We start from the raw sequence: 24,848 nt of genomic DNA, 5'->3' as shown, positions 1-24,848 counted from the left end.
GTTAATTTAGTTTAGTTTTCTTTAATTAATACACTCTTTGGGTCTCTGTACTCCAACATCCTCGCCACACAGCAGTGGCTTCAGTTTGCTGTGTCTTTAGTTTCTTCTTCATCAGGCCTGATGTGAGTCTCTGTGAATTTATCTCGTGAAGCGGTAAAAGCAGTATGTGCTGCGTGTGTGTGTGTGTGTGTGCAGCTGCACGTGCAGGAGGAACAGTGAGTACAGCAGGCAGCGTGACAGTGCTCAGCCGTCCCTTTACTGCTCCTAAAATTCTGCTAAATTCATGGCATTCCTTCTCTTTACTTGCTGAGACAACAGCCTGCCTGAATCATTTGTTCAGCTTCTATTTTTCACTTCATACCTCAAATTATTTGAACTGGTAGCTAAAAAAAAGGGTGTTGCTGCAGCTCCTAATCTTTCATTAATCCATCCATGCCTACAGCTCTGCTTTTATCTGTTATCCCTGCCACACCATTAATCTTAGCTTTCCTTTCATGTTTACATCAAAAATGGACACACACACACACACACACACACACGCACGCACACGCACACACACACAAAGCCAAAGGCAGATGTACACTCCATCACATTTTGTTTACCACACACACCAGACCCCTCTGTCTCACCCTTTCTCATCTCCCTCAGATGAGTTGCTATCCTGCTTGTTGGACATTGGCTCCATTCGGCCTCAGTCCCATCCAGCAGCCAATCACAGGACAGCGAGGCAGACGCTGAGCTCGCCAGCCTGCTCAGCGTTCACTGGCAGCCCGCTCAGTAGCTAACCATCCCAGACTGTAGGCAGCGGTTGGCTGGGAGGAGCGCAGTGGGCGGAGCAGAAAGCTGGAAGGGCAGAGAAACGATGCAGTGAGAAACAGGCAGTCACATGATGTGAATCATAAAATATTTCACTACATTTTTAATTCACAGCGTTACATAATGACAGATGTGATTGTGATATTTCAGGTTCTTCTTTTGTTTCCAAACCACATTTTTTCATTTGTTTTCAGTGCTGGATGTTCATCCAATCATGTGAATGAAAGGCTGGATTAAAAAATGTATTATTTTTTCAATATCAAAGTCACAGTTATTTAAGGTAGCTGTAGTATTAATGTCTGTAGCGCTTAGCTAATTATATCTATAATCCAAAGTAATTCAAATCAAAATAATTAACTGTGACCGCAGCAGACCGCACAGGTTGGCCCGGCTGCAGTCACTCTCAGACAGATTGCTGAAGGTCTGCAAATAACTGACATCTACATTAATAAACATAGACAGAGGCAGCAAGTTGTAATCAGTCTGAGCCGATGAGCACAGCACGTCTAAGACGAGTGGCTCAAACTTTTGTATCATGCTTATATTCCTATATGAAAGCAAGCTTGCCGTGTGCCCACATTTAATGCAAACTTGTGTATGCAGACAGCGATAGATTTGAATCCGATTTGTGATTTTCACACAGATTCCCACAAAGCGTTGAATTAGATTTACGCATTTTTACCCCTTGAATCAGGACAGTCTGAGAGGAAATGAGGATAAAATGTGATTTTTGGCAGGACACACACACAAGCATGTGAGACTGTGGGAGGAAAGTATCCCAAGAGAACTCGGGCAGTCACATGCAAGCTGCAGCTCCACGCAGAAAGGCCCGGCCTGTGGATTCAAACCCAGACACTCGCTGCGGTGAGGCGACACTGCTAACCTCTACACCGCTGTGTTTTACTTCATGTAGGGTTGTTTTTTTTTTCCATCTTAAGAATACAAACACAATTTTATCTCACAACTTAGACATTCACATTACTCACACTCTCATAACACATGCATATAGGATCTTGGGGGTGGGCACGCTGCACGGATTCCAAAAGACCATCAGGGTGTACACCTCACCCCTGGCGTCGTTGCCCACCTCTCAATTTTAAATACACGTAGACATTGAGGGCTAGCAGGAGGGGCTATGCGCTTACCTGCTGCTCTCTGGCAGGTAGCTCCATGCCCTACTGGGTTTTAAATGCACCTTAGAACACACATGCATCAACACTACAATGAGCGGGTGGAGGGAGGTTTGGAGTCTTCTCTCACCCCCGTTCTCTGCGGCCTGTTGGAGCGGGGTGGCTAGAAGGAGGAGTTGGCCGTCCGACTGCAGTCTGGAGTGTGGGGCCTCCCTGCTGCTGCGGAGTCGGGGCGGTCTGCCTCTCCCCACCACAGGGAAAAGGGTAACACCACCTGGGTCTGGGTGCAGTTCCCCCCTCCAGGGGCAAGGGTACCTAGACCCGGTTCGTAGAGTACGCTTGGGGAGTGTGATCGTGTGTACAGCGTCTCTTTATGTCTGTCTCCACGTTGGTTGAGTGTGGAGTAAGTGCATATGAGAGCATGAGGGTGGGAATGGATGTTTGTATCTGTGTGTGCCTGTATGTCTGTGTCTATATGTCAGGTCGGGTATCAGACACCACCTCTCTGGGGACATCTCAGGCCCTCTAAGGTATGGAGGCCTATCTCCCCCCACCACTTCCCCTGCCAGTGGCAGACACCCTCAGACATCGGTGCGTTGGTGGTTCTTTGTGTCTGGGGGTGGGCGTCCAGGTACACACCGGCTCACTCCTTGGTGGCTGCTTGTCAGGGCCTGGAGCCTGGGGCTCGCTCGGGCCACTTCAGAGGTGGGGTGCCCTCGGCCTCTCGGCCTGGGGCTCGATCACTCTGGCACAGCTGGCTGCTGGCGGAGCTCACGGGCGCGTCACTGCAACCCCCCCTGGCTTCTGCTCCGCGGCTGCTGAGTGACCCCTCATCTGGGGCTCTCCTCAGCTCTTTCTGGGATAGTGGCGCGGCTGCCCCTCTGTTGGTCTTCCTTGGTCTCTTGTGTTCTGAGGGCCTCTGGATGTCTGGAGTCTTGATCTCCTCCATACCTGCTTCATGCCCTGGAGGACGGGGCTGTGGCCCCCCCACACCCTCTAGCAGATCATTACATGAAGGAACCTTTTAAAAAAAACAAGCGCGTTCATGCTCACAGGTGTACACACGGGTGCTCACACACACAAACTACACCCTTTTTGGCTCCTACCTCAAAGCACACTGTGTGCTGTTGATCTTATGTGCTGCACAATAATGTTTAATATTTAGTATTTACTGTCATATTCTCATATATCATTGTGATGTTGTTTATTCTATTACTCTTGTTCTCCTCTGCTTGTTTTCTTTTTTCCTTCTCAACAGGTGATCCAGGTGATCGATAGATGCATTTTTTTTTTTCTGCCCATTCTGTTGGTTTTTGTTTTTTGCCCTTGTCCCTCTTCTCAGCTGTTTCTCTTTCCCTCTTTCTTTCTCCCCTTCTTTCCCCCAGTCAAGTCTGTCCCGTATTCAGCAAGTGAAAATAAAATAAACAATAAAAGGTGAATCAAATGGACCATTACGGCAAGGCTGGGATGGTCAATTTGGTAAAGTAAATCCGTTGGGCATCTTTCTTTGCCTTTAGACAATAATTCTGATGGCAAAAAAGCCAAACTGGACAGGCAAAAAAAAAAAGAAAAAAAGAATAAAAACACAAAAATACTTATAATAAGAATTATTTTTCCCATATTATTATTATGATTATTATTATTATGTAACAACAATAATCTTCCCGTGAACAGGCTTCCGATGTAACGTTTGACTTTATTGATCAGACCCTCCGACCCAGTTTGTGCTTTAATTGCTTCGTTACATTTTCAGGGGTGATTTCATGATGGCTTCTCTTGACTCCTGTCACGTATGTTTTTTTTAACTCAAGGATGTGTATAAAAAAAACGGAACACTGGTGAAAACTTTGCAGACCTCCATACCTGCATCGACTCGTGTGACAAAACGAGGTTTCAGGACAGTTACGAATGCGTCCTCACTGTTGCTGCCTTCACAGTCGAGGCAGCACTCGACTGTGAAGGCAGCCGCAGGTACTGCATCACTGGTTTTGGCGTACGTCGTAGCATGGGCGCAAGAGTCGAGTGAATGATGATGTACTTGGTTCCAGAACAATGATGTAATGGGAGCGCTGGCCAACGGGGGAGTTAGGAGGGAGGGGCAGTGGTACTTGGGGAGGGTGCAGATTACTGCCGCCTAATCTGAAAACGTTCTGAGGCCGACTTCAGACTTCAGGGATTGTTTGCTCTTATAAAAACAACATCTGTGTTCTCACTACTATGTTAACAGCAGAAATCCTGCTTCTATTAGAGGAAACCGACTCCAGCCAAATCTAATTCACTACAAGCTACTTACAAGTCCTCTGAAAGGACCGAAGGCTAAATTGCACCCTCACACAGCTACATTTAAACCCCGTTGAGCAAGAGCAGCAAACGAAACTTTCTCTACTTGTCCGCAGTTTTTACACTTTTTATCAGACTTCTTATTTACACTATAAAGTGTGTAATTAAAACGCTGTTTGCGATCCTTGTTGTAGGTTGTTAAAATCCTCACACCTAAAAGACAGATCTGGATAATATAGATTATTTACAGTTTGTGGATATCAGGCAGGATAAGAAAGGCTTTCATGCTCTGAACACATCAAATATCAACAACTGTTATTTCAGCAGCAATGCAGCAATTCAATGTTGTAAACACAAACTTGGTAATATTCTCAAATATGGTTGGTTTGCAGAAACCTAACAGCCATTTCATACATGTAACGTGCTTTACAGCAACACTGGTCCAGGGTTCAAATCCCTCGGCCGGCCGGGGCCGGTCTGGTCTGTGTGGAGTCTCTCTGGGCACCTCGGCTGCCCCCACAGCCCAAAGATATACATGTTAGGTTTATTGGTGAGTCTAAATTTTGCCATGTGTGAATCACTGCGAGCATGAATGAATAGGTCTCTTTGTGAGCTCTGTGACAGACTGGCACGCTGTCCAGGGCGTACCCAGCCCCAAACGACCCTGAACTGGATAAGTGGATCCATCACATACACCCATATCAGAGTCTGAAACCAGTTAAGCATAAGTGAGCAACTGTGAGCATGTGGATTCCCCCAGGCATAAGTGCTGAATCCGATGCTTTACGCCCTCTTCACATATGACTGGGTGACTTCCCAGACCAGACTTCCCATTATACACTTAGCAGATGACACTACAGTCATTGTGCTGATCACTGACGGGGAGGTGATAGAAAACACAAGAGAAGTGTCAGGAGTGGTGTCAGGAAAATGATTTCTTCCTAAATGCAGGTAAGACCAGAGGAGGACACAGCAGCATACTTCAACATTCATAGATGAAAACTGTTAAAATAATCAGGATCTCACCAGATTTCACAACACCAAAGAGCTTGTGAAGAAATCACAGCCATCTCACCTTCAAGTCAAATCAACCACAGCAACCTCAGATTTGACATGTCGACTAAAATCCTCGACAACTTTCACAGGTTCACAGCATCATCAGGCTCTCAATTAGTCTGCAGTTCAGGTTCACAAGGTCAGGTCTGTACAACTCATTTCCATGTTTTTGTTGCTAAAATGAGAAAGGTGTGAGGGGACGAGCAAAATGTTTTATCGTGCATTTGAAAAAACAAACAAAGTACAACGGAGCCTTTCATAACGTTTTGGTCTCATGATGTCTGATGATGCCGTGAGCACTTCTATTGATGTCTATGGACAACCCTGCATTTTGTAAGATGATGCTAAAGTTGGAGCCGGTGCATTGTAATGTACTAAAAGCAGAGCCTTCAGCTGTCGAACCGACTCGATTCTGGAAACTTAAGACTTCAAACTTTCCTTTTTGACAAACTCAGTCGTGCACCATGTCAGGAACCATCAGGAACCATCAGGAACCAGGCTCCTGGGACCGCTGCTCCACTCACGTCTTTACACTCCCTTTGTGTTTACAGGACTGTACTGCATGAGCCATGTTCTTCCAAAGTCTCACAAAAACAATGCCCTCTCAGTTTTATTCATTATTAACTGAGTCATGTTTCAGCAGCTGCAGGGTTCAGCACGGATTAGCATGTCAACACTGTGGACACTTGCCAAGGATTAAAATATTACCGTCTGTTAATAGTTTGGTGCAACAGTCATGATCCTTTTGGACAGTGACTGTTCCTTTCAAAGCTGGCAGCTCAATGAGGCTTTTGAACTCAACTATAAAAACTAGAATACACCTTTGATCCAGCTGATTATACAGACACACGTAACTATGTAGGACTACAACCACAAACCCCTCACAGCCCACCATCAGTCAGTGCATGCTTACAGTATTACTGTGTGGGGAGCAGAAGGGCCAGATGAGGGCACCAGAGTCACTGCAGCACTGGTTGTGTATCCTGAGCTGACCTGCGTCCGGCACAGAGACTCTGTGTTGTCACATGCAGCAAGTCTAATGAGAACTTGTGAAGTGTGACTTCAAAGATTGAGTTAGATGTGAAGAAAACCGAGAGGTCTGAATACACACTCATGAATTGAAATGTATAAATGTAATCAGACTAAATTCATCACAGTGTTAGAGCTCAGACGCTTAAAATGCTAAACAATCAAGTTTTAATGACACAGGGGTTATATGGCTTTTGATAAGATTGTAAACAAACCTTAATAGAACTGCATTAAAAAGAAATGAGGGACAATTTTCCCTCTTTTTAATTGGAAAATAATACAGAGATTGTCTGTGAAGGTTCTCAGTCAGCCAGCTCATGGTAATCTCAGCAGGCTGGGAAGAAGAATGGCTGGAAGCTTCCTGAAGACCTTCTGAAGCTTCTTGGATGAGAGGTGAACGTCTTCATGAAACTTTCCATTCGCTTTTCTTTCCAAGCTCCTTAGACTGACTTCAAGAACAGTTAATGTCATGATTAGAATCTGTTTAAGAATTCACTAAATAATTTATTTTTTCTACTCCAGATTAATATCAGAAGGTAACAGTTTGCTCAGACTCGTTTCTTCAAAAGTCTCTGATCAATCGAACAACAATCCAAAAGCAAAACTTGCAATAAAGAGAAAATAGTCCACTGTCCATTTCCACTGTAGATCAGTGCGTCATTATAAAAGCACCATTAAAATTATTTAACTTCACTGATTTGTCCATCACACAGGCCTAGAAACCGATTTGCAGCTGCTGAGCAACCACTGGGGGGGGGGGGGGGGGGGGTCATTTCTGTGAGGACACAAATATAACAGGAACAGAAGAAATTATTACCTGATCTGCAGCTTTTCATTGTTGGAATCAATATAAGCAGTAAAACTTTGAGATTTGGTCTCTTTTTAGTTTCTGCTTAATTTCAAAACCGGTTCCATACTAAGTAACTGGTTATATCCATGTCTTCATCATCATAATGAAATATCAATAACATTCCTAAATATTTACATGAACATGTCGGCATCTGTCCGTCTCAGTGATTCTATGTGAACAGATTTGAATATTGCTGCCTGAGCACCTTCACTTCTTCAAATATGACACTAGGTGGCATCAGAGTGTGAGAAATCTATAGATGTGATGTCCTTTTGACCCAACAGTCCAAATACTGTAACCACACACACACACACACACACACTTTAGTGCCCAGGAGAACTCAGACTTTTAAAGCTGTTTACAGAGTAATATCTCCAGAGAGTGGAATGGAGCAATGAAACATTAATTACATTTACAGACAAAAAACATTTGCAAAAAGCATCGTCTGCATGTTATAAATTATTTATCGGTTCAGTGAATCAAAGCAACAACAACAGTAAACGTTTATGTTGTGTCATGATTTCACTGTAAGCTCTTATGAATTATTGCATTTTTTTTTTATCATGTAGGACTAAATCAGTATCTTCTCTTCATGTATAAATCCATACAAATTGGTGACCTGCACAGAGAGAATTTCACCCTGCTTTGCCTCGTCTGATCATTGTTATTGATAAAAAAAAAAAAAAAAAAAGAGTAATTTTTAGCCAAGCGCTTAGAAATTTATCTACAACACAGATACTTTATAAAATATATGGACACGATATCTTTAAAATGATTTAACACAAACATACTATTGAAATTCCAGCATTTCCAACTGGCAGACGTGATTTCAACTTCATTTACGTCACATTAAAATCGCTTTTTAAGGAAAACATTTTGTTAAGTGCAGAGAAATAACCATCAGTTACAGTAATGGCAAATATGCATTCAACTTAAACAGAGCCATGAAATCAGACATGTAGTCTGGAAGGCTTCCTCACATTAGGAGGAGGAAAAAAAAATATCAAAGAGTTTTGACAGTTTTGTGTTTTTGTGAACATGTACGTTTGTGTATGTGTGTGACTTTGCTTGCACATGAGTGATTCTGTGTGTTTGAGCCTTTAACGAGCTTGTGGTGGTGGCGGCAGTGAAGAAATGTGAGCACATCAGCGTTCTCCGAGGCTCGCCCTGTGCTTTGATGCAAAATACCTGCAGCAGAAGACAGATGTTCCACCATGACAGATGTTAATGATTAATGTTATTAATAATTTTTTTGTATATTCACATTTTATATTTATCTAAATGTGCAAAATGATGTTGCAAAAAGCCTATTTTAATGTATGCATAACCTAATGTCACTTCCGGAGGCTTGCTGTAACAAAAGGCGTTGGTTGGGAGGCATCTGAGAACTGTAAACACGTCATTCATTAAGAACCAGTTTGACACTGTTTCAGTTTTGTGACACGGTGCGTTAGAAGATGGACACACTGTCCTCATGAAGGGTCAGCAACAATACTCAGGTAGACTGACTACTGTTGGTACTAAAGGACCCAAAGTGTGCTAACACCATTACACAACCATCAGTGCGAACCACTGATACAAGGCTGCATAGATTCATGCTGTGACTTCTAACTCTACCGTCTCAATGTCATAGAAAAATTTTGACTTGTTTCAACATTTTCACAATCTTTCCATCGTTTCACTTTCATGACCTTATGTGAATTGTAGCTTCAGTCTCCCGTTCTTAGCTGAAGGGAGTGGACCCCAGTGTGGTCTTCTGCTGCTGTAGCTCGTCTACTTTAAGGTTTGACGTGCTGTACATTCAAAGAGTCTCCTCTGTATACTGTGGATGTAATGAATGGTAATTTAAGTTACTGTAAACATTCATATCGACATAGCGGATTAGCCATTCTGCCCTAGGGTCTATGAGGTGTTATCACCCAGAGAACTGCTGCTCGTTGACTATTACAGACCACAGATCAGGCCGGCTCGTCTGACACCAACAACCATGACACATTCAAAGTCACTTAAATCTCTCATTTGATGCTCAGTTTGAACTTCAGCAGATCATCCTGACCATGTTTACATGCCTAACTACACTGAGATGTTTGTGATCACTGGTTAGATGTTTGTCCTAACAATTAGTCAAATATAATAAATCTAATATAAAAACATACTATTTTTACAGTTAAAAAGAAAAAAGTATTTTTTATGATGCTCATTGAATGTGTCTTTTAAAAATAATTCTTAATCATTAATATTATTTGTATTGCATTGTTGTTACTAAAACAAAAGAAGTTTCAGTTAGCGACTCATTTGTGTAAAACTCCTGTCAAACCTGCTCGACCACGTTACGATGAATGTTTTGTGCATTGACTACAGACATATACATGCTTACACTCAGCTGTCAGTCTAACTAGGCCAGAGGTCGGCAACCTGTGGCTCGCATCGAAACGTCGGTAGCTTTGTAGGTATAAATGTATATTTTAATGTATTATTTCTGCGGCTTTTCATTATTGGAATCAATATAAGCAGTAAAACTTTGAGATTTGGTGGTCAAAGGAGCTTGCAAAGAAAAGTGTCTGGACTTCTTAAAGAAGTCCAGACACTTTTCTTTGCAAGCTGTATATTTGCAGCTTGCAGGCTGTATATTTGCAAGCTGTATATTTAAATACACTAAACAAGTTGGAGGTATCTCAGAAGAGTCAGTAGGTAACGACAGGGAAGAATCTCCTTAAAGAGTGATGAAAGACAGGCAATGCCAGCCCTGAATCCAAAAAACAACTGTGAATAAGCCTTATAATATAACCTTTTAACGTCATATACCTACAAGGGACAGTTCACCCCAAAACATGTTTTTGAGAAGATGTATACTTGTATGGTAATATAAGCTTAGAATATGTCAAAAGGGCAGGTAGGGCTTGCTGTTAACACAAATTCTTGAATATTTTACTTCTAAATCTAAGATTGAGTTAGTTCTCTACAGTTACACATTCCAGTTCCCAGCTAAGCACTTCCAGGAAGTATCTGAAGTCTACATGAACCATGTGGTGACGCTGTGGTCAGAACCACTGATTATGGATCTCTTACTATTTGAGGGCTCAGGCAGCACTGAAGTTGCCTATTAGATAAATAAGTTAATTTTTTCACTGTAAGTCAGTCTACTTCTTGTACCTGACCATTTTTTTTTTTTTTTTGGTAAACCACTTAACTCTGGTTCATGAGTCATGCAACCATGAAAAAGGCACCGAACACAAATTATGTTCCACTGTTGCAGAAAAATGAGCAAGTAACACATTAAATTGTATCTTTAGGCACTTTGTTACAAGCAGCTTGTTGCAAAAACATTTGCATCTGTAAAACATGCTGGAGGCTCTGTCATGTTCGGGGCTGCAGCTGGTCGATATGAGGACAATGTAATATCGTGATACACGATATATATCACGATATGTTTAAATAACCTCCAAAAACAATGTTATTTCAGTCATATCGTGCCTAGAATTGCACTGGTTTACTCATTCAGATCAACCATTCAGTGATTTTTTTCTAGTGAAAATAAAAAATCTGAATGAATTGAAATGTTTTATTTTTAACCATTCTTTAACCATCAGTTTCCACCGAGGTTTTTCACAGTAAGTGTCTTTCTGTGATCAACACAACAAAAGATCACAGCAACAAAAAAGTACATCAAGCAAGACTTCATGAGACAAACAAAACAACTGAAATTAAAAGGGTGTCTTTTGTGCTTCTAACATAAGAAAACTGTTAAATAAAATTTTTGATGACGTCAAATTACAGAAACAAAAGTCTAGACAGTGACTACAAAAAGCGACTGACCAAGAACAGTCTTAATTTTATAGTGAAAGACTTTTCAGCTGGTGGAATAAATTCAGGTACTGCTACCTTTAGTGGCAACAGTTTTACTGCATGCTTTGCAAATTTTCGCATTTTGTTTGACATCCTCCTCCTGAAGTCCAAATGACGAGCGAGTCTCATTCCCTCGCTTTGTCCCTATCTGGCAGGACATAAACACGCATGCTCAGCACAGTGTGCCAGGTAGGATGGGGGTTAATGATATTAAAAAAAAAGTGCTTAATATTACAGCTTAATATTTTCATGGCAACATGCTCGATGGTTACAATAAAGCCATTTTAACCAACGCACGTGGAAAAACCTGTGATACATCAAATACATTCGATATATTGCCCGCTCCTACAGTTCAGTCAGCGATGTGGGCGATCAGGTCAAAATTGATGGAAATTAAAACACATATAAATGCTGTTAGAGTTTGACCCATCATCAGGAAAGTGTCTGATTTCTCTGAGGTCTCATTTGTTCATCCCAAACACACAGCCAGTGCAGTAAAAACATACCTGGATAGAAAAACACACAATAGAACATGATTCATAGTCATGGACTCGCCCTCCCCGGAGCCCTGACCTCAACATTATTAAAGCAGTGTTGGACCATTTTTACAGAGAAAGTAACAAAACACAGCCAACATCCAAAGAGGAGCTTTGGAATGCGTCCTTCAGGAAGTCTGGAGAACTATTCCTGAATAATATTTAAAGAAAAAAGCAGAAAGCTCGCCTAAGAAGGTTCAGACTGAGTGAAGAATAAAGGTTATCATACCAAACATTGACTTCTGAGCTTGTGAGCTTTTATAGTGCATTTTCATTTGTTTGCTTATTTCAAGAATGCACCCATTTCCCATTTTCCTAAACAAATGTCAAAAAGAAAGCAGTGCCTTGAGACTTTTTCACAGTATTGTATATGTGAACCTCGTTCTAAGATTTGCTGAAAACCAGCCCAGACACAGAAGATCACACCAAAGTATCTGAAGGTCATCTCAGCATTATCATGTCTGTTACCCTTTTCATTTCCATCCACCAAACCACATGGAATTATCAGTCGCTTCGACATTTACCTTTCATTTAAATGCTTTAGAGCCCTCTGCACATTTAAAGCTACCTTTACCTAAAGACTTTTTAGGTAATGGTTTGATTACAAATAAACGTGAATATGTAGAAAATGTTTTTCAAATTGTAATCCCGGCATGCTAATTTCTGCCTCGACTTTCTCAAACTCAAACCCTGTTTGTTTCCACTGTTGTTCATTTCAGCGCCGTGCCCTCCTCCATTACTCGCTTGCTCCACTTTCTTTTACTTACAGCAGTCATCTGCTCTGTGCGTTCATTGTTTCCTCCGCTCTCTTTGACTATGTACAGCTGCCGTTTTCTCTGCCAGCGACTGCAATTACGGGCTGTTGGAAGAGTGTGCATGTGTGGGTGAATTTAGGTAACTGTCTCTGTATGCACTGAGTCAGTATGCATGCCTATCCTTTTAATTTGCATCTGTGCATGCACTTGAGTGGGCATCACCCCCCATTTTTCCCTCATCTGTTCACTTGCATTTTAAAGTAGCTGTGTGGGCGTCAGATGATGCCTGAACAACTGAGGAGCTACTTTCATTTTGAAAAGCATAAAATGGAATTTCATTGCATTGCTTTTGGATATATGAACGAGAACAGAAAGACATTTTTTCCACAAAGCACATCAAATGAGCTCGAGTGGTTAAGCTTTGGATTTAAGGAAACATGTTTGCCTGTTCTTTCTCTCTGTACATCTACCAGCAAACAACTGGTGGATGAAGATGATGGGGTGGGGTTATAACTAGGCAGCATTTTAGACGAGTCAAACATGACCCCTACTCTACCCCTAATCCTTGCTTGGTTCCTACAATTTTATTTTGCTGGTTACTAGCGTTATGTCCAGACAGTAAGTGGGTAACCGGTGCAGTCCAACACCATTCTGATGGGTCCTGAGCAACCAGCAACATAAGATGACTTGGGAGTGAGAACAAGGTTTAAGGTAGAGGCACAGGAGATATTTCTATAATGTCAGCAACACTGGGATCCTAGCTAGCATCAGGTACAATAGTTAGACGAAATCCCCCTGGATGGAGGAACAATGTCACCCTCATCATGGATGAGATTGCATCAGTTTTCCTAGAAATCATAAAGCATCTATGAGACGTTTTAAGATCTCTCAGTTTTTTCTTGCTTTCGTGCTAACACTAAACTACCATTGACCATCCAGAACCATGTCAATGCGACTGTGTCCAAATGAGTTCAGAGAAATCTGGCTCTGAATGTGGATCACCGACTTTTCATGCTTGGCTAAGGCACGGGGTAAAGTGCTCGAGCCAGAATATCCAGCAGTAGTCCAGACATTGTCTGCTCGGCTGCCAAAGAGCAAACACAGAAAATAGAACGGCTCGTTTAATGTAGCACAGCCACAAAGCCTTCCTTTTGTACCATTCCATCTGAAAGGACAATTAATTTTCTGTCCTTTTCTGTGCGGAAAATCCCATAAGTGAAAACTACTTTAGCCGTGACATTTAGCCTGGTTAGCCCGCTTCACATGATGTACCGTTTCTTTTTCACTTATTATAAATTAATTGGTTATTTACCAAACTGTCAGTTCTGTGTAGATAACACTGACTCAATCAAGCATAAAAACGTGCCCAACTCAAGGGATGAACCAGTGTTAAGTATCATTTCTATCAAAATAGTCAGGTAGCCTTTGTCCAAAGAAAATCTTTGAAAGATCTTCAACAAGAGTAGCTGAAGACTTTTCCAAAGTACTCTGTCTGCAAAGGACTTGCAATAGTTACTAGTTCTTATCAATCAAGATAAAATTCCTAATAGGAAAGGCTGTGGCTCAGAAGGATCATGTCTGCATGTTGTATGAATGTGTTTGTGAGTCTTGTAGTAAGAAAGTTCCTTCATTGGTCAAATGGAGTAGAAAAGTACCAGTCTAAAGAGTACCATGCACTTCTCAGTAATTATTCTGTAGTCAGAGGGAAAATAGATTAAAAAAGCAAAAAGAAACAAGAGTTCAAAGACATTTTTCTCTAGTAGCATCTTAACAGGATAACATGTACACTCTGATTTTACACAGCATGATGATTTAGAAGTCCCTGAGCTATAGTTGTGTCTGAAAACAAATAGCACCTTGAATTTGGAAGCTACAGTAACCAAATTCTAGCTCTCGTGTGATCTTTTGTGTGTCCAAATTTAAAAGCCATCAAGTTCAGCTCATCAACTGATTAACGGATACTGATTACATTAATTACTAAAACCTTAGAATGTGAGGATTTGTAATCTTCGTGTATTTTACCTTAATGCTGACAGATAACACAACATTTAAAGATGTTTTGTTGTTTAGTGAGAACCTGATTTTTTTTTATAGTTTGAGACAAACTGCTAAACACAAAAAACTAAACAAATATAAACAGATTAAACAATAATAAATTATTGAAGTCATTTTTTTTTTATTTGTAGGTTTTACAAAAAAGCTGGGACGCTGTGTAACATGTACACAAAAACAGAATACAAAGACTTGCAAGCCCATATTTTATTCACAGCAGATACATTTGTTCCACACACACAAAAACACACCAGCCTTTGAAATCAAAGCTGTCCAGCTTTCTCCACATCCCTGCAGCCCCTCCACCCTCCACCTCTGCTCCTTTGTGTACCTCTCTAATGATGAGCCAGTGTGTGAGGGCCGCCAACAATGTAGGTCTGCCACGGCTGACCTTCCTTTCGCCTCTCCTCCATGTTTCTGTGGATGTGTCAGAATGACTGCACTCTCCCTTGTCCCTCCGTCAACTGTTGGTGCTATTCTTTCACAAGCTGCGGCCCTGCTGCAGCTGGATAATTGCCCCCGCTGCTCAAAACACGTAGGAACAATCAGCTCCTGATGCTCAGCCCTGCTGACCCAGCAGGAACAAGAAGCAGGGCATGGAATTATAATGACATTTAATTCATTTAAAGTGGAGGTAAATCACTAGCAGCTTCTAGTTTCTACAGCCCTCGACTTTGTCAGCTGACTTAATGAATCTATTTAGCGGAATGCAAGCTAACGAGCAAAACTACTGTTAATGCGGGTGAACGGCAAGTATTAACATTAAATATATAACATGGCAAAACACAATGCAGTAGAGCAACAGACTACACCAGCAGTGCTACCATTAAGGCTCATCCCATTTGACGGGGACTATTTCTCAAAAGATTTACATTTCTGATATGAGACTTAACTGAAACAGAAGCAACGAAGACTTTATAATTACAATACTTCTTCTTCTTCATAATTTAGAAGAACAGACAGCTGCTTTATCTAAATAGAGCAAAACTAAACCTAATACATGCAAACACCATCAGCATTTAACCAACGTAATATTTTCAAATCAGCTTAGTATCGGACTAAAAAGTTTCCAAAGCAGTCACTAGAGACAAATTCTATTGAGCCCATTGAGCCCCGCAGTAATCACTGATCTTTTATTTAATTACAGTCCCCTTCCTTTGCCTCATCTTACAGCAGCCTTCAAATCTAAATGTATGTCACCAATATATATTACTCGGCAGCCATGCATGCTGTACTATTGTTTTATATGAAATTCTATGGGTCAAAATGACTTTTTCTAGAGATAAGTGGTTATTAATATACGTATTTTTTTATACTACTCACAACAAACACTGAGACTGATATCAGCGTGATTACATCATGATGTGATCGACACAGGATCGGCAGGTCCGCCACTAGTAATCTAAATTTCTGTATACAGAGGAAACTCTTAAATATATGCACATAATAAAAAAGAGAAAAAAAGAAATGGGATTTTAATGAATAATAATATTGATAACTAAACTGTAAATATAAAAATAATATTCAAAGTGGCTTCATTACATGGATATAGAAGCACAGAAAGAGACAAAGGGAACTCTAGAGGGAACAGACGAAACATGTTTAAAGCTGATAGAGCAGGCGTCAGGAAATGAAACAGCATAAGACATCAACATAGACGATAACCTGTCCTGGCTTAAAGCACACAAACCTCATGTATATGCTGGCTCCCTAAACTGACACTGTTTGATAACTACTGATCTCTGTACTCAATGCATCTACTATCTTATCCTTTTTTTATTAGGAGTCGGCTTCCACAAAGGGCGTTCGTGTTCTCACCGAGGACACGAACAGCTGAACACGAGATTTCTGTACTTACTCTTAAGTTCACTGATATTTTCTTTCACTTCCAGGATCCTCGCGGTGGAGACAAAACTATTACCTCCCTCCTTTATCTCTCACCATATTGGATGTTGAAGAATAAATTACAGATTGTAGTGGACTGAGAAAAGATCAAGGACAATGACCTCCACCATATGGATGCAGCAGAACTTCAGCTGTTGGTCTAGTAAATTCTTGCGGTACTTACTTTTTCAGACTTTGCTTTCACACAGAGTCTAAAGTGGCATCATGCCAGTCATTTATTCAGGAGTGCCTTAGTACGCATGTTCACAATGTTCAGCAGAGACACATCCTTGCTGTTGTTTTTGCCTTCTTCTTGTTCTACATTAAATTTGGGAATATTGATTAGCATAAAAACAGAACAGCTGATGGTGTTTGTTTATCATATTCTAGTTCTGATTATGTCATTTCTGTACATTTCCTGCAATTACGTGATGCAGTTTGTTTGCTGCACAGCAGTTTTCTGGTTCTTTTCACTTGCCTTGAAGTAGAACATACACGCCCATCCATTATTTTTCTGTTTGTTGTGTTTTTTAAGTTTAGAAGAGGATCTTCATTCATTTTAAAAGCAATGTGATTCATTTTTCTGCAACATTAAATGTGAGAAATAACAAAATGTGAAAAATGTTTTGATTAAAAAAGCTTTATATTTTAACCTCTTCCAAAAGGGAATTCAAACCGCGTGTCAATAACATTGTTTCAAAGGTGTCCATCATATTTCTACTCTAGTGAAACTGAGTTGCCTATATTCATTGCTTTAAACACTTAAAAGTTGATGGTATATCCAACTGATTTCGAGGCCTAGTCTCAGGAATCAAAACAAAACATTTTTAAAGAAACTTGTTACATGTTCTAATGTATCTGCTGCTGTTTGATAACCTGGAAAATCAAAGAAGATCTAAGAAGAACTAACAGGAGCTAAAGCTCTATTTAAGGTCCTGTTCTTCAAAAAAAAAAACAAAATCAATGGCTCATCAATGGTTTCACTCTCAGCACACTCAGTCACTTTTATGTAGCTGCTGTGAGCAGAAGCTCCAAAGCACTTCAACTTTATTGTTCCCAAAGGGAAACCGATCTGCAGTATGTCCACACATGAAACAACACAAAAACCAGCCCAGACACAACAGCATAATTTGATCATCAACAAAGTGCAATGTGCAGTAGTAGCAACAACGCTCGTGGTTTAGTGTTATTAATCATGATAACGGCAGCAGGTATAAAAGACATAACATGACACAGGTCGCCTTCCTCAGCATCGTCCTGTTATAAAGTCTAAAAGCTGCCGAGACCTCCCTGAAATCTGACCAGCCACTGTAACCAAGTCTGGTCTTACTGGTCACAGACAAATCAACTTGTTAACACATTTGTTTTGTACAGGCCAGCTTCGACAAACTTTAACCGCCAACTTCACAGAGCTGACATTTTAGGAGATATAAATAACACAACAAACTCTTGCACGCCTGTTCTCTGAGCGTTGGAATGGGCTTCAATATTCTCAAAAGCCCTCTTCATTATATTTTTATGGATTAATAATTTAAGAGAAAAAATGCTGGAAAAAAATGTTTCCGTGTGAATGTTCTGGTCAGGATCCAAAGAGCTTAACACAGTGCAAATAAAAGCAACACGTAATCAAGTGCTATGTGCGCAATTACCGATTAAGGGCTTCACCAAAAACCGTGCATACTGGTGAGCTGTTAGTTTAGGTTTTCTACAGTAATATTAATAATTTCCTATCAATGATATAACAGCAGAAACTAGTTCGAGATGATTTGAGCTTATGCGCTCACACCATTACAGCCACCACCTGCCTGAACCCCTGCACTGACAGAAAGCCGGTTTGATCCGTGCTTTCACGTCGTTCATCCTACCATCCAAACGTCTGCTGAGCCATTATGAGCCTCAGTTTCCTGTTCTTAGCCGACAGGAGTGGCACCCTGTGTGGTCTCCTGCTGCTGCAGCCTGTCAGCTTCGAGGCTTGGTGTGTTTTCCAAACACATATCCTTCTGCATACCCTGATTAAACTGTTGCCTTTCTAGCAGCTTGAAGAAGTCAATCCTTTCTTCTCTGACATCAACAAGACATTTGCACCCAGAGAACTGCAGCCCACTGAATATTTGTTTCTTTTCTGACACATCGACAGTTTGTGAAGGATTCGACCAGCCTATCTGGCACCAACAACGACGACACGTTCAAAGTCGTTTAAATCATCATTTTATTTCTCATTCTGATGCTCAGCTTGGACTTCAGCAGGTCCTCTTCACCACGTCTACGTGTCTGCATGCATGAAGTTTGCACGTTAATTGTTCAGATTGAACAACATCAGACTAAACAAACACACAAGACTGCAGAGAACCACTGTAAATGTTTCATGTGCTTAAAAAGGTTTTTCACAGGCGGACTGTTTTCATTCTCTCTGGTGGGCACACACACACACACACGCACGCACGCACGCACGCACGCACACACTCTCATGACGAGATAATGGGATGTCATCCAGCCTCCGTTGCCCCATGTGCCCTTTCTGCAGCGACAGAACAACTGGGCCATTTAACACACTTATGTGCTTTTCCAAGCCTTCTGACTGGTTCAACATGGCCAAAGCTTCCTAAACTCAACACAAAAACACAACTGCTCAGTTATTGTGCTTGCCACGCTAACAAACCACTGACCTGACTGACTAATGCTGGCTTTGCGTTCTATACATCACTGCATGACGTGAGGAGACTATCAATGATGGAGCACAATAAGCATGACTCAGACTCCCTGTCTGCCTGTGGAAGAGCTGAATGGAGGGGACAAAGATTCTCAGGTGAGGCTGAGAATTCATCTTTGTCTCTTTCCGTCCTCCCTGAAACTTCATTTTCCATCTTTCCTCTTCCCTAAACCGCAGCTGTAATCTGACTTTGTAATTCCTGTTCCTCTTCAAACTCATCCTCTGCACTACATCTTCACACTTCAAAAGGAATCAGCGTGTGGCCACATCAATAAATATCTGTATTGTGTCAGTGCATTTCAGACAACAGTCAACATGCAGGACCAATGTTATGCATCATCTCTACAGCTGTATCTCAACAGTCGCCTTATGACTTAGTAAAGTTTTTTTAATCTAAGCCACAATGCTTTGATTCTCTCCTGTGCTACTCTGTACCTACCTGTAGCTACAAAAACACATACCAAGTACCCCAAGTCTGCCTCAGTAAATCACTGCCAATGACACCAATGGGTTATCAAGCAGACGGCAACGTTGCTCACATTTGCACATTTTGTTTTAGCCAAAACAGTGATGACACATATGATGATGACTATTCTGCAGAACTGCTCTACATTATGTACTGTGTCATATCATGTACAACTGGGAAACGAGCATATAAACTCTCTGCTTGAGTATCAAGCTGCTCCCTATGTTGGCTAACAAGATGCTGCAAAAAACAAATATGCCTGTTCTGTTGCATTTGCACAACATACTTGTGGTTCAAATCAATGCCATTTGAGATCATCAATGATGCAAGCTAACTAGCATTTCCACGAGTGATAGTGTTAACAAGCAAAAGATGTTTAGCCAGTTAGTCATATCTTTGCTATGCTACGTTGTTAGTTTGTAAAATTAGCTGAAAAAAGTCATCTAAATATGGCAAATTGGGGGAAATTAGTCAATCTTTCCCATCTAAGACACAGCTTTTGCTACGTAACGTAGTTTGAAATGTATCCATGTTAGCAGTCACACCAGCATTAGCTCAACATGTCAATCTTCCTTGATCTGAAAGCTCTACTGATACTGATGCTTTTCCTTAGTTGGCAAGGATCCTAGCCAACTTTAGCAAGAGCAGAGAAATTATGGACACTCAACTTGGCATCTAATTAGCTAATATCACAAAAATAGGTGTAAATAAAGTATTTTTTGTTCTTATGTGAAGTTTGTGTTAGAGTTGTACTATGCTAGGAGTCAGATGTGTTGATGTTGTGTTATTGGAATCCATTTTTAAGCTTGGCTGGTGTTTCCCATTGTTAAAACTGGGGACAGAAGAAAGAAAAGCTTTATGGTACTTTTTCTTTGTTTAAATCTGATAATAAAAAGCATTTCAATACATGAAAGCTACGTAACACGCGTCTAATACAATCCAAGCTTGGTTGGATTTGTTTTCTGGTGAAACTGCCGACATTTCAAATTCATGTTTGTTATTTTACCGTGCATCGCAAAAATTCTCAATGGGGTTAAGTTGTGGACACTGTGGTGGCCGATCCATGAGTGAATCACTCTTACAATTTGAGCCTAATGAATCCTGGCGTTGTCATTTTGGAAGACCATCAGGGAAGAAAAAAGTCCACTGATGCTAATTTACAATATTCAGATAGTCAGCTGACCTCATTTTTGGGTATGTAACATTGTTTAGTCCAGACCTCCAACTACCAGTTCTCAGATTAAATGTAGTTTTACGTCACAGCACCTTGGTGGGGACTATAGTTTTAGCCACAACATGTTAGACAACAATCTAATAACAAATAAATAAAAATAAAAGAGACATGCAACACCCTTGACATTAATCATGATCAAATGAAACATCTGAAAGCTCTGCAAGGAATTTAATCCAGTACAGTAACCCCTCTCTGCATGTTTGAAATTAAAAATTAAACAAGGCTTTTGTAAAGAATTAAAGAATGTCTGCCTCCTTCCAACCATAAAACTATTGTGCAGTCAACCAAATGTCTAACACTATGGAGATATTCTCAGTAATGAAACTCTGTATATGTCACAGTGACATTTTGTACTCACCATTGTTCTGTAAGAAAAGGCTGGATGGACTTCAAAGTTGAGAAGAAAAACCATCTCACGTTATCCATTTATAAAGCTCTACCACCAAAGTCCAATCTATAATTCACGTTCGTCTAAACTCCCAACCATAAATGTCCTGATTTGCACACTTATCTCAAGCGAAACGGTTGAGATAAGTTTCAACTCCTCAGTCTCTTAGAGACTTTAATTATTTTTTTTAACAAGCTTTGAATAATTGTGTGCTCTGTTATCCTGCATCCGTTTCTTGTTCATTTGTTTCTTGTTCTCGAAACTGTTCCATCACTCTCATTAGACTCTTTCGAGTCCTGAAAGCTTCAGTCAGTCACTCATGCAGCATAAATTAATGAATGCTAGCCCGACTTAATTTTAGGTTCATGGACAGCCTGTGATGTACTAGAAGACTAGGTGGTGCAAATGTTTACTGGTAAATTGCCGCTTTTTGTTTTTTCTTTTCATGTTTTTTTAAAAGGAAGACATAAGTAACCCATGTCAAGTATTGCGAACATATCTTAATATAAGACAAGATTGAACAAGAACATGGGACAGGTGGGCTAATCTGATGAATATTAGCTGGCTTTAATGTTAGTGGAACACATCGACTCGATCCTCGAAAAGTGATTTACGCTGATCTAAGCATGATCAGTTCCATGATCACAGCTATAAACAAACTCTGCATCCGATGTCGTACATTCAAGCTGTTGTTTGCTGTACTGAAGAAAGAAAGAGGAAAAAAAAGACAAAAAAAAGACAGCAGATGCAACGCATGACCTTTGAATCTCTCAGGAGTGGAGGATGGAGAACTCCTAAATGAAAAATTCACAGTCCTACTAAATTATTATTCTGAGCAGGACCCAAACAAAAGTAGTAATCTTTCTCTATAGCAAACTACATCTGCAGGTGGAGGCTATGTTCTCACAGGTGAAACACACGAGAATCTCACTGAGCTTAAAATCAATCTCGTAGAGCTCAGTTGAGCTTTGTTCACAGATCTGTTCAGAACATGTTCATGACCTAGATGCTCTGTCAGTTTAGGCACATCAGAGCCTTGAGCTAACTGCCATTGTCAACATGCTGGTTATATTCTCTTTAGTGTAATGTGTTAGCATGCTAACTATTAGCACAAGCACAAAGTATTACTGTAGCTGACAGGAATGGCAGATTTTTCACTGCTAAACGTGATGTTGGTGCAAAATGAAAGGTCACACTTGTCAAAATTCACCATAGAGAATATAAACGTACCACATTTTATACCAAACCATCCGATCCAACAACTACAGAGATATTTCAGTGACAAATGAAAAGGTCAGGAGCTTCCCAAAGTCATTGATACAGTGTCCTGGAACCATAAAAGTCTCAACAAGATTTCATAACGATGGACACTCAGACATGTCAGTGACAGAGCAACACTGTGTTTTCCATCCTTTCCTGGAGTCATACTAGAAAAATCTATATTTTGAACATTTTGTCATCTCACAGCACATGATTTAGAAATACTAGAAGACGTTTTAGTCAAGTTTTTAGACAGATGGCCCTAAATGTCGACTTTATTTCTATTATAGCCATCGAGCTAAATATTAAGGACCACTTAAAGGCACCATATAAGACATCAAAATGTGACACAGCCACTGATAATTTGTCATATTTAACTTTCAATTGCTTAAAGCAACAAACTTCAGTGTGGCTAGAAAGTAGTGCGATGTTTCTTTGTTAAGATTTATTGAAGCATTTAATGACCTTTACTGCATAGCGCTCCTTCCATCTCTCCCTAATCTTCTGTCTGGCTCCACTCTGTATCATTTAATAAGGCAGAAATGTCATTCAAATGTCAGTTAGTGATACCTATAAGAAATGAAAAATATAAAACTAAAGGGGGTAGGGGTGGGGGGTGAAACAAACAAAAAAAAAAAAAAAACGACTCACCATTATATTCTCATCTGTAGGAGAAGCTTGTTTTGTTTCCTTCTTTTATTCTTCTCCGTCACACCATACGGATATGTCCTGTGTTTACTTCGTTCGGGCATATAACGCTCTCTGTTACATCTGACAGTCAGTTCTTTATTTTTTGCATCTTCCTGCAGAGTAGTAACAGAACATGAGGCTCCCAATACTTTCTCCTCTTCCTGGGGTAGCTTCACTACTCCACAGGTGTCCCAAAGAGACGTCCAAACTCAAGGCGGTGGGGGTACTTCCAAAGCGGTCCCCTGAGCGATTGCTGATTTCTGCTACTGCTCAGATCTTGAGGCTTGTGTATGATGTGACTTTGCTGAGGATCAGATGAACTGAAGTTTTGTGCAAGTACCTGGCTACTGTTGCTATACTCGTGCCTTTAAGGCAACTGGAAGATTCCAGAGTGAGAAGTCTACTGCGTGGCTTGAAGCATCAGGTTAGTGAGCATGTGTCGCCTGCTGGGTAGATTAAAGCACCAGGATAGTGAGTCGTGACTGAAAGTTTACTTCTGTTTCCTGACTGTCCAGAAGTTGTGTTTGCTGAGGTATACAGTTGTCTGCCTGGAGCAGAAAGTGTGAGCTTAATGAGGGTTTTCCTTTAGGTAAGAAGCAGACCAGGTTTGTGTTGATCGGTTCTATTTAGGCCGTGAACAGGTAAGGGCTGGCAGGTGGTTACAGGTCAAAGGTCTTTGCTCACGTCACGGTTGCACTGAGGAGATCTTGAGAGGCAATACTGGTTGTCACGGTAACAACAGTGGCAGGTCACGGGTGTATTATTGCTTCGTGCTCCAGTCATTGGGCTGGCTGTTTCGGTGGTGGAGGTAGACAGTGGGAGAGGATCCCTGAGGTAAAATGGAAAAACACTGCAATGAGAAGAAGATGAGGAACTAATCATGGAAAGTAAACAGATGTTTCTTCCTTTTCTATTTCCCTTCGAGGTAGAAAGCAGATGTGGTTTTCTCTGACTGGAACCAATGACGGGAGGTAAAACTGTGCTGTCAAGTCTAATCTTCTACACTGGTAAAGAATGCTGGTGGTTTGCCAGAGTCTGGAACAAGTCGAATCTTGCCCTCTCATTCAGAGTGGATAGGTTCATTTAGGGGCTTCGCCTATGGAAGAAAAGAAAAGAAAAACAAGTTAGAGAGGCAACCACATTGTGTTGGCAGAGGAAAAGACAGGGAAAAGTCAGTAGGGTCTGGACAACATTTCCCTCTTGATCACAGCAGCAGAGGACCTCACAAAGGCTACATTTACACAGCAAAGGCCCACAATCGGTTGACAAGTGCTTGCTGGCGGTCGCTGGGTACACAAAAAACCTCTTTGTGATTACTTTGATCCATTTTTAAACCTTTTTTTCCCTTGCCGAAAGCAAGACAGTGATTATTCTCCTAAAACCTGAACTCATGGCATGCATTTCTAATTTCTCTTTGTGATTCGGCTTTATAGTGTTCGATAGAATAGCCGTCCCCAACCCCCGGGCCATGGACCGATACCAGTCCTTGAGTTGTTTGGTATCGGGCCGCGAGAGTTGAGGCTCAGGTGTGAAATTTATGGTTTTCGGGGTTTTTAATCAGTTTTTATCGTTTAGGTTTCCCTGGGTCTTTTCCCGTGTGTTATGAACAAATCTTCTTTTTTTTGGTACAGGTACTGGTTTTATCTTGTTGTATTTATCGGTGACGTCTTAAAGGCCGGTCCATAAAATATTGTTGGACATAAACCGGTCCGTGGAGACCATAAAGTCACATTTGAGTAATGATGTGCAAAACTCTTTGTTTGGTGTCTGAACACAGCAGCATTTTTCCTGAGCACAAAAACAACTGTGGAACAACAACTGTGCCCCTTTGAGCCATGTGGCTCATTTGAAAGAGCAAAATTTAGT

General features: G+C 40.9%; 1 protein-coding gene across 5 annotated transcripts in view; it reads right to left on the bottom strand.

Moving 5' to 3' along the window:
- The window catches only part of LOC146389243 (thyroid hormone receptor alpha), a 112,118-nt gene that overhangs the window by 43,778 nt on the left and 43,492 nt on the right, over positions 1–24,848 (bottom strand). For all 5 annotated transcript variants that reach the window (XM_084926973.1, XM_084926974.1, XM_084926970.1 and 2 more), the window contains exons 3-4: positions 22,944–24,078; positions 630–843 (exon numbers count right to left, since the gene is read on the bottom strand). In XM_084926973.1, the coding sequence (XP_084783099.1) occupies positions 630–685 (56 nt within the window). In that variant the 5' untranslated portion in view covers positions 686–843; positions 22,944–24,078. The remainder of the gene's footprint in view (positions 1–629; positions 844–22,943; positions 24,079–24,848) is intronic.

Source organism: Perissodus microlepis, chromosome 4 (assembly GCF_051167445.1).
Source record: "Perissodus microlepis isolate ML-2025 ecotype Zambia chromosome 4, ASM5116744v1, whole genome shotgun sequence".
NCBI classification, from domain to species: domain Eukaryota; kingdom Metazoa; phylum Chordata; class Actinopteri; order Cichliformes; family Cichlidae; genus Perissodus; species Perissodus microlepis.
The sequence above is the reverse complement of the archived record's forward strand: the minus strand, read 5'-3'. Positions and strand labels throughout refer to the sequence as shown.